The sequence below is a fragment of the Nematolebias whitei genome, chromosome 2 (genome assembly GCF_014905685.2).
Source record: "Nematolebias whitei isolate Nwh7 chromosome 2, NemWhi1, whole genome shotgun sequence".
Lineage (NCBI taxonomy): Eukaryota > Metazoa > Chordata > Actinopteri > Cyprinodontiformes > Rivulidae > Nematolebias > Nematolebias whitei.
This window is the reverse complement of record NC_056499.1, coordinates 10,067,794-10,077,939: the sequence shown is the minus strand read 5'-3', so window position 1 is coordinate 10,077,939 and position 10,146 is coordinate 10,067,794. Positions and strand designations below refer to the sequence as shown.

General features: G+C 42.5%; 1 protein-coding gene across 2 annotated transcripts in view; it reads right to left on the bottom strand.

Annotated features, from left to right (window-relative positions):
* pcdh17 (protocadherin 17) overlaps positions 1-9,912 on the bottom strand; it is an 84,453-nt gene extending 74,541 nt beyond the window's left edge. Inside the window, exons 1-2 of one of the 2 annotated variants that reach the window (XM_037690150.1) lie at positions 9,266-9,912; positions 5,744-8,532 (exon numbers count right to left, since the gene is read on the bottom strand). In XM_037690150.1, coding sequence (XP_037546078.1) covers positions 5,744-8,236 — 2,493 coding nt within the window. In that variant the 5' untranslated portion in view covers positions 8,237-8,532; positions 9,266-9,912. Of the gene's footprint in view, positions 1-5,743; positions 8,533-9,089; positions 9,203-9,265 lie in introns of those variants that run through there. The other variant, XM_037690143.1, reaches the window with a different exon arrangement.
* Positions 9,913-10,146: the final 234 nt, after the last annotated feature.

The following is a 10,146-nucleotide window of genomic DNA, read 5'->3' as shown; positions in this document are numbered from 1 at the left end:
ATCACATGTTGCTGCTGATCTGTTTCAATGTTGATGTGTTCATGCGTGCTCATCTGCTCACACAGACTCATGCTCATGTTCGTGCTGCTGTTCGACGTAATGTTTTATGCAATTAGGGCTTAGTGTGTTTTTAGTTGATGTTTTTTCTTATTTCATATCTTAGATGTCATCATTGTTTTTCTTTTACTTTTTATTGTTGGATGTAACTGGGACTCTGTGTACATAATTTTGTTCCACCACATGTACCACATGTGGTGCGAACGACAGTAAAGAATCTCTGACTCTGACACAGTTGCAGGAGGTGCTAAATAATTTAAAATAATTTATTTTAAATAAAAATCCAATGCTGATCATGCAGCTCATCCATCAATCAGCCAATTGTGTGTCATGTCCAATCTTACTTTGAACAACCGCAATACCGCGAGTCCCCAAAAAACAAACCGCAAAGAAGCAAGGGATTACTATAATTACTGCTATGTATGACTTACAGATAACGCTCATTAGACAACAGTGAATCAATAGAAAGGCATGTTTGTAAACTTGTGCATCAGACATATGAATCCTGATCATCCACTTCTACACTGACGCAAGAACAAATGCACAATAACACGAGTGAACATTTACTGCCCTATCATGCCCATGTCATCTTCAATCAGCTGCTTTCTACTGAGCCAAGAAAATTAGCTAATATGTCCGGTCAATCTGCCCATCATGAATGTTAACTTGTGTTCTCATTTCCTGTTTCCTTCCCTGCACTTGCAAAAAAAATAAAAATATAAAACAATCCTTTGTTGCTCTTCATTGCCGGGCTGGGAGGTCTGTTAATCTAATGAAATTATGCAGCTCAGCTAAGTGCTGTGTCCATACGGAGAACGATGTCTAAGAAGATTTCTGAAGGGTCACCCATAAGGCCGATTCATGTCTGTCTACAGTTTGACGTAGGTGAAGTTTGCATTGAGTTATGAGGGGAAACTGTGAGTGTGGAGAGCATTGTCTGGAGGCAACATATCAAATATTTATCAAGGTTACTCCGATTTACTTTTTTCCCTTTTTTCAAAACTTGCAATAAATAAAACATTTTTGTTCACAGCTGCATGAAATTCTCAAGCAAATTTTCTGAATACTCATAATGTTTGTAAATGTAATAAACTATTAATCAAAGATTTGTGAAGCGAAAAACTCAGCAATGCTGTTAAATATGTTAATTAAAAAAAAAATGGCCAGAGAAAACATTTAAAATGAGTGGGAAGCTAATAGACACTGGGTGTTGTGTGTTGCAACGGGACCTAATTTTCTTAGTTTATTAAAAAACTTCCAGACAGTGGAAAGTGAGAAGTGGTTTCAGAGGTCACGACAGACTTTCTACTTGTTTCATGCAGCGTCATATCGCAAATACAAATACTCAAATTCTGCTAATATCAGGTGGAGTTTCGATTTCTTCACTCACGCATTCAGCCCACCTGTGTTCATGTAGGTAAATACCTCAAATGCTTATTGTGATAACATCTGATTTCCATCTAATTTGTTAAACCTTATCATTTATTAATAAAAGAGGATGCAAATATAGCTCATGCTGCCTTTAGTCTGCTTTAAAACACTGTGACGAACATATATATGAAAACTAGCACTGCTTTTTACAGCACACATCAAACAGCAGTGATGGCAGCGAATACAAATACAACAAAAAAAGCTTCATCCAAATTTTTATGTTCTGGTTAAAGAGAGATAAAACAATTTACTGTTATTCCCTGGAGTAACACTGTGGTCTGTCTGTGCTTCCTCTCAGTTGTATGTGTCAGCTTTTGGGGGAGGAGGGGTGAAGAGACATAAAAATGCTTATCAATAATTTAGGATTTCATCGTGTTGTGTTATGTACAGTAGGGGCAGGTTTATTTGAAGTATTGTGAAAGTACATGCAGAGGAAAGATAATATTTCTTTATGTGCTGGTGAGCTCAAAACAAATCTGGCTTTGTGACTCAGAAGCTCCAAAAAGGGACTAATGTACACAAATTACAGCTGCTTCTTCAACCATGTCTTGTTATTTTGAGTAACTGTTCATGCCAAACATCTGGGAGCAGGTTTTAATACGTGCATGTTTACTAAACTTGTTCCATATGAAGTTGCAGGTGAAACAGATGAAGGGAAAGAAATCAAATAAAGAGCTATTTTTTTATTTTTTATTTATTGGCTCAGTGGCCACCGGAGTGTGGGAGCAATTTCAATACAATACCCTGGCTTGGATAAGACTCTTTTTTTTTTTTTTTTTTTAGGTAGAATCCTTAAAAACAGACCAACACGTGCATCTTTGTATTTGTTTGCACACGTGTGAGTGCGTATGCGTTTCTAGGAGGAAGGGTGTTTCAAGGTTCGGACAAACGCAAGATTGTCACGCTCATAAAAGAGAGGGGCTCTGTCACGGCGCCTGCCAGCTAAAGGCTTAAATCACATGCCTGGAATACACAACGACTTAACGCCCACACACACACACACACACACACACACAATCTCCACAAATTATGCAGAGTAAGACCATCCCTCGAAGCACCCGTTCTCAACATCTGCTTTAGCTAAAATGTTGGCATGCATATTCCCAACCTAAACAGATGAAAAGAGGGAGAAATCCACTAAAAGGTAAACACTCTGCTTAACTGATCACAGTCACACTTCAGAGCAGCTTTTCCCCCCAACACTCTTTCTTTTCATTGAGATCATCAGTCAGTTTCAAGAAAAAAAAACTGAACCTAGGTTTATTCTAAGTGGTTCAGATGTTTCCTCTGATTTATACGTGGTGCTCAGAGAACTGTAAACATTATAGATTCAGTGTCATTGTGAAGTCTCTGATTGTCAATCAAAAGGGTTGAATTAAAACGCTGTCAGACAGGCTGTTCCAGAAATCATTCTACATTTTATGTTCTCACGTCTAACATTTTTCATTAGAGCAGAAGGACTCCATTTAGGTTTTTTTTTTGTTCGTTTTTTTTCACAAAATGACAAGTGACGGTGTTAGTCCAGCACAGACTGGAGCCCCTTTTTTCCTGCCAGTCTCCTGTGAATGTCACCCCACACAAGGCAGACTGCCGCCACCTAAAGGCAGATTTTATAGCCTTTTTGACACCCCTTTTGTCACCGAACCACTTTCACCTTTTTAGCAAAGGCAAATGTGTTGAAAATGTGGAGGTAACAAAATCTTAATTTACACAAAACAGAAACTTGTAAAACTTGCAGAATATCTCAACACTCGTGTGAAACGTATGGTCCCTTGAAGGTCAACTTTTGACAAGGTGGAGGAAAACGAGGGGGATTTATGAACCAAACAGTTAACTACAAAGACATTTACGTCACGTGAGGCGCAGGCTACCTCCGTGGAGGAAAAATAATGACGTTTATTTGATTCTGAACTCTGAGGATCGTTGCTACAGATTGGTTATTGATTATTCTCCGAGTAATTCCCTTTTAGTGCCTTAAGTGGAATTAGGCATCGTTGCATATCATTCATCTCCTCATCACAGGAATAATGATTCTAAGCTTTCTCTCTCTGACTGGGCAGGGTACTGGCACGGTGGTGACAACGATAAGGCCTGCTGATTTGTTTATATCACTCCCTTCTCCAAGCTAAAGACCAAGCTCAGCCAGTGTTCCAGTGCGCCGCTATAAAACATCATTAGAGGAAACCAGCTGGACAGAGAAAGTTGCAGACAGCTTTAGTTGCTCCACAATGCACAGTCCAAGACAGCAGAACAGAGGTGCCCTTGTGAAACGGACTGAGCAAACTGTACTGGCGATATGCTCCCCCACTTTATCCGTCTATTTATTTATTTTTCCGATTTAGCCTCAGCACTGTGGCAACTGTAGTGACAGATGGGCTGAGAAGCTTTGGGATCGATGGAAGGGGAATTTTGTCTTTGTTTCCTGACATTTTCCCCATACACACTCTCCTGACTCAGGTTACTTACTGTCCACACGAATGGAGAGAATAGGATGAAGCAGGGAGGAGGGAGGAAAGTGATCTGTTTCTGTACAGCTTCTGAAGAAACTTAATGCCTCAGGCCATCTCCCTCAACACAGGTTCCTTTTGAATAATACAATAAAGCAGCCGTGCACGCTTGATGCTTTGACGGGACCCTCAGTAAATAAGACATTTGGAAATGTGTTGATACCGCTTGGTTTTTGTTTTTCTTTAACAGGCAAAAGGCACAAAACCAAGAATGTCCATAAAAAGGTGTGTGAGAGCCCAACAGAGTCCAATATATTTTCACAAGATTAGAAGAGAAACTGACTGTAAAACCGACCAGTAATTACTCTTTCTTCCATATTAGGAGCTCTTAACAGTCTGTGTGCTGTCCCCAGCTCCACGTAGCTGGTTCGTAATACAAAGTAGAAGCAAGACAAAGAATAAAGCAAAAACAACGGGCATTTGCCTTCCTCCCTGATGGGAATCCATCACATCTGATCTCAATCATTGTCACATTCACTGCCAGTGAAACGAACCAGGCACAGAAAGACAGTTTACCCTTGACACTAATAGGTTAAGTTTATCAGCGTGTGACTTGAAAAAGCTTGGTTTAAAATTGGATCCAATTACTTGTCTTTGTCTTAGATGATATTTGTTGTGAAATGGTGCTATGTAATAACACCGAATTGATAAAAAAAAAACACAGTTACAGTCACAATTAGAACACAACAATAATACGAGTCACGCACCGTCTTTGATATTTCTATAAAATTAAATTGTGAACATTAAGTTTTGTTATCTCAAGACCTTTTAAGGTCATAGTCTTACAGACTCATCAAAGGAAATTGATAATGTAATTTTCAGCAAGCACCTGGTGACCATGAAGAAAAATAAAATCTATTTTAATTTAAAAAAAAAAACAGGACGTGCAGCTTTCTGCTTCCAAAGGAACACGAGGAAAGCATCAGAACAACCACTGCTGTGACTGCCCATTACTGTTAGTGTTATACAGCACTGTCTTAAGCAGAGTTTAATCCTTGTCTGCCACGACAGACTTTTAATGGGCTTAAGGCCAAAGACTCAGAGAAGTTATCACGTTAGAGGCTTACGCACCCGAGTACTTTGCACAAAGACGTACAAAGTAGCCGTGAAAAACAGGTGCAATCTCCTAATCTCTAGGAATTAAAATCAAGACAGAAAAAAAAAAAACCTTAGTGTAGAACTGATGACATACCAAATACACAAGTCACTGCCTGAATTCAAATTGTTCTACTACGGAACTGCTGATTTCACCATTTAAATTTACAATACAGCTACAGACTATATATAAATATATAATATTGTAAAAAAAAAAATCTCAAAAAGTTATAAGGTAATTTAAAGCTGTTTTGGTTACAAACAGATTGCCTAATCGCATCCACTGATTAATCAACAACAACAGGGTGATATCTTATTTTTACAATCTTGGGAGTAACAATTGAGGACAAAAATACTGCAAAGAAGCTGATTTGAAAAATCTGTTGTTACATATTTAAGGTGCAAAAGATGTGTGTCATTGGCTCTGTTCTACGAGAACACCAGAATGGCTGCTTAATCCTTCCAGCACTCCCCCCTCCCCATCTCTGTCTTCTCTCAGTGTTTCTGGGTTGCTCTGCCATCATCTAGAATGTCATCTTTTGCTGTCATTTTACTAAACAAGGGGCAAATGCTTATGTGGGGAATGGGAGCTTTGTGAGGGTGGTGATGGAAAAAAAACTGGTGTGGAGGAGAAAAAATGTGATTTCTCTTACCTGTATGATGGACATGCGGTTAGTAGGTGTGTCTGTAGTGCTGGTGACTGGGCCTGTGAAGCTTGTGTGGCATCCCACGTGGCTTTGGGGCACGCTGAGGTTATTGGCAGTGGGCTTGAGGTACATGACCTCTGACCTTGGTGAGCTGAGTGGCAGGCGTGTCTGATAGTCAAAGTACATAGGAGAGGTGGCAAGTGAAGGACTGCTTACCACATTCATCACATTCATGGCATCCCGCTCCTCCACTTCGCTCTGCACCAGCATGATGTCGTTCTTGTTAATCTTCTTCTTCTTGCCTTTCCCCAGCTGAGGGTGCGAGTACTCTGCAATGCGACAATTATAAGTTCGGATCTCCTTGTTTTCTCTCTTGCACTTGATCGCTATGGTCACCATGGCAGCCAGAAGCATGATAGATATGATGCTTAGAGTCACAATAAGCGGCAATGACATGTCCCAGTTTTGACTGTCTTTCATGTGTGGGAGTCCATCAGGAGGGCGTCCATTGGATGCCTTGATGATAAGGCGGGCGGCAGCAGTTAGAGTTGGCTTGCCATGATCAGAAACACGAATGATCAGCTCCACAAGGGGACTCACATCATCCCAGAATGGGTGGGCTGTTCTGACTTCCCCAGTTATTGGATCAATCTCAAAAAGATGCTCCTCATTACCATCAGAAATCTCATAGGTGAGCCTCCCACTCTCACCATAATCATTGTCCACCGCCCTCACAGTGGTGACGATGTAGCCAACACCAACATTTCGTGGAACATGGATTTCAGCTGTGTCATTCAGGAGAAGTGGTAAAACTATGACAGGGATGTTGTCATTGACGTCCAGAACACTAATGCGTACTGTAGTGTTGCTCTCCAGGTGTGGAGATCCTGCATCCTTAGCAAGAACTTTGAAGTCAAAATACTTTATTTGTTCATAGTTGAAAGATCTGACAGCATAAATGGCTCCATTAGCTGCATTTACATTAACATAGGTGTTGACATCACCCCCACTCACATTAGAGTTAATTATGCTGTAATAGACCGTTCCGTTCTGGCCAAGATCTGGGTCGTGTGCCAAAACTGAGCCTAAGTACTCCCCAGGGATGTTGTTCTCGGGGATCTGAAGAAGGTAGACTGACTTAGTGAAGCGGGGAACATTGTCATTCTCATCAAGAATCTTGACTGTGAAGGATTTTGTGGAGTTCAGAGGAGGAATGCCATTGTCTTTGGCTACAATGGTGACATTGTACTCATCCTGAACCTCTCTGTCTAGGGGCCTATCTGTCACCACTGTGTAGAAGTTATCATAGTTTTCCTCAAGTTTAAAAGGGACATTACCCAGCACTCTGCATTGAAGCTGACCATTCCTGCCTGAATCCTTGTCGGTGACACGAACCAGAGCAATGACAGTGCCTGGGGGTGCTGCTTCACTGATGGCTCCCTGTCTCACAGACACAAAGCCTATAGATGGCCAGTTATCATTCCTGTCAAGCACTTTAACAGTGACTTTACAATGACCTGGGATTGGATTGGGACCTAGATCCTTAGCTTGGACATCAATCTCAATAACTGGGCTTTCTTCATAGTCAATTTCACCCTGAATCTTTATCACCCCTGTTCTTGAGTCTATAGAGAACAGCTCGCGGATTCTCTCTGGGGCATAGCCACTAAAGGAGTAGACCACCTGACCATTGTTTCCCTCATCAGGATCTGTGGCATTTAAATCAATTAAGACTTTTCCTGGAGGAGAATTTTCAGGAATTTCTACAACATATGATGACTGATCAAACACTGGGCTGTTGTCATTGGAATCAATAACTTTAACATTTATCTGCATGGTCCCAGATCTAGGATATTCTCCACCATCAGTGGCCGACAAAATAAGGGTGTGATGGCTTCGTTCTTCTCGGTCCAATGGTCGTTGAATAACTAGTTCTGGAAATTTGGTCCCATCCCCTCGGGCTTTTACCTCCAAGGAAAACAGATTGTAGTCATCGCGTGTTATTTGATAGGTTTTCAGGCCATTTTCCCCTGCATCAGGGTCATGAGCACTGGTCAAGGGAAATCGTGTCCCTGGCACTGCATTTTCAGAAATGTCAATATCAATCTGATCTGAAGGAAAAATAGGCGAGTTGTCGTTAATGTCCTGAATGTCTATTTTTATCATACATATCTCCTTGTCATTGGCAAACACCTCCATGGAGAGTTGGCACTTGGGGTTTCTCTTACACAACGTTTCCCTGTCAATGCGCTGCTTTGTGTACAGAAGTCCGCTCTGAGGGTCCACGTCGATGAGATGCGGGGCCGAGTTCTCCAGCACTCTGAAGTTGGCTTTCTTACCCTGTCCCTGCCCACTCTGCTCGAGTCCAAGCCTGGCATCTTTGGCAATGTTCCCAATCATTGTTCCTGGACCCTGCTCCTCTGCGACCGAATAATTCAAGTTTTTTAATGTCAGGGCTTGAGCCCACAAGAGGAGGAAAAAGAAAATAGAAAGATGCATTTCCAATCACTTAAAGCTGCTCAAATCTGCGCAGTGTTTCCTCGTTCTGTGTTGATGTTTTGTTCAAATTTGGTATTTCTGTTATTACAAATCTGATCAAAAGTCCTGTTCATCATGCAGTGCCTTGACATTTGACTTTTGTAGATTGTCTTTGCCGTGTTTCTTTCTTCCTCTCCAAGCAATGTGTGGTAGTGAAAGTCTAATTTATATTCAGCTGAGCACCCAGACCCATCGGAGCAATAATCGAGATCCAGACTCCAAACAGAATGGTCATTGCAAGTGTTCGCTCATACCATCTAAAAAATAGGAAAAAGAGGGGGGGGGGGAGGCAAATGTTATATATAAATCAATTATTAAATCGAGCAAAAAAAAAAAAAAAAAAAAAGGACTCTAGCTACCCTGCCAGAAGGAAATCAGATCCAGTGCCAAGCCAGAAATGAAACACGGCTCATGTGTAATTCATCTGCACAATTATGAGGAAAGCTTGTCAATTAGTTAACCTTGGGAAGACACATTCACGGGCAAACAATGATCTCCCCAGCAGCTCACTGAGCCCATCCACAAGGTTTTCAGCGCAGGTTGTGTGTGCGTGCGTGTGTGAGGGGGGGGGGGGGGGGGTGGGGGGGGGGGGGGGGGGGGGGGGCACTAACATGACCCTACAGAGAGAGATCATGCCCCACACACGTTAAACACTGACACTGTCACAAGGCAACTTTAATAATGAGGCGTAACACATCGTGGCCACTATTTGAATAAGAGAATAAAAATGAGCCTCTTACACGCATTAACAAATCCACATAATCCGGATATTTCAAATGAGCCTTGTGAAAAAAGTCATAAATGAGCTGCCAACCTCTCAGCACAGCCGTGTAATTCTCCCCGCTGCTGCTCTCCCAAAGGCTGCTCGGAAGAAGCTGTTGCATCCACGAGGAGGGACAGGAACAGCATGCGCAACAGAGGAGCTTCAGGTGGAACGTTGCATTCAAAGCACGAGGGTCAGACGGACAACAATAAACTCAATCATCTTACCAAGACAAGCTGCTCCATTAGTGGAAACAAAAAAAAAGACAGGAGTGGGATGAAAACAGCTTGGCTTTAGAGTTCCACCCGATCCCCACTTTCTCCTCCGACGCACACGCGCTCTACAGCGCAGCGCAGTGAGAACAGAAGAAGAAGAAGAAAAAAAAAAGTGCTCCAAAGTCTGACTGTAATGTCAATGAGCTGAAGTCCTCTGTCGTCTGATTAGGATGCAGCGGCTCGCCTTGTGCCTGCAGTGAGTCACCGCTCCTCAAACTGAAGCAACACGGAACAAATCCGGCGCGTGGAAACGTTTATCCAAAGTGGATACTGAAAGGACAATCAGTGTTTGTTTGTTTGTTTGTTTGTTTTTTCTTCCCGAGGCAGGGCAGAGTTCCTGATTTCCTCTGTGGCATTTTGTCCTTGCGTGTCCCCCGCGTCAAAGAGTCCAAACAGACAGACAGCTGCCATCAAGGTGTTCAGCCACCATGCCGCATTCTCAAAACCAGTCTCCCCGTTGCTGTCAGGAACTAGAAAACAACAACAATAATAACAATAAGATGTTTATTTTTCCACCTCCTCACTACACAAGCAGAGTCTCTGGTTACTATTTCCAGCACGTCGCGCAGCCCCCGGAGCGCCTCCTCTCTCTGCCCGGACTCGGACACCGCATGGCGCATTAAACACTGTCGCTGCTCCTGTGGCAGCCAATGGGCGCGAGGAGGTGGGGAGAGTGGGGAGGGGTCCGCGGAGCCCGGTGGGCGCACGCTACAAATGATTGGTGGGTCCGAGTTCCTTTTTTTTTTTTTTTTTCAAAAGATCTCACCTCATTGTTTGGAGAGGAAACGGTGCGCTCGGTCACCAACGGACGCGCAGCGGACGCGACAGGCTGC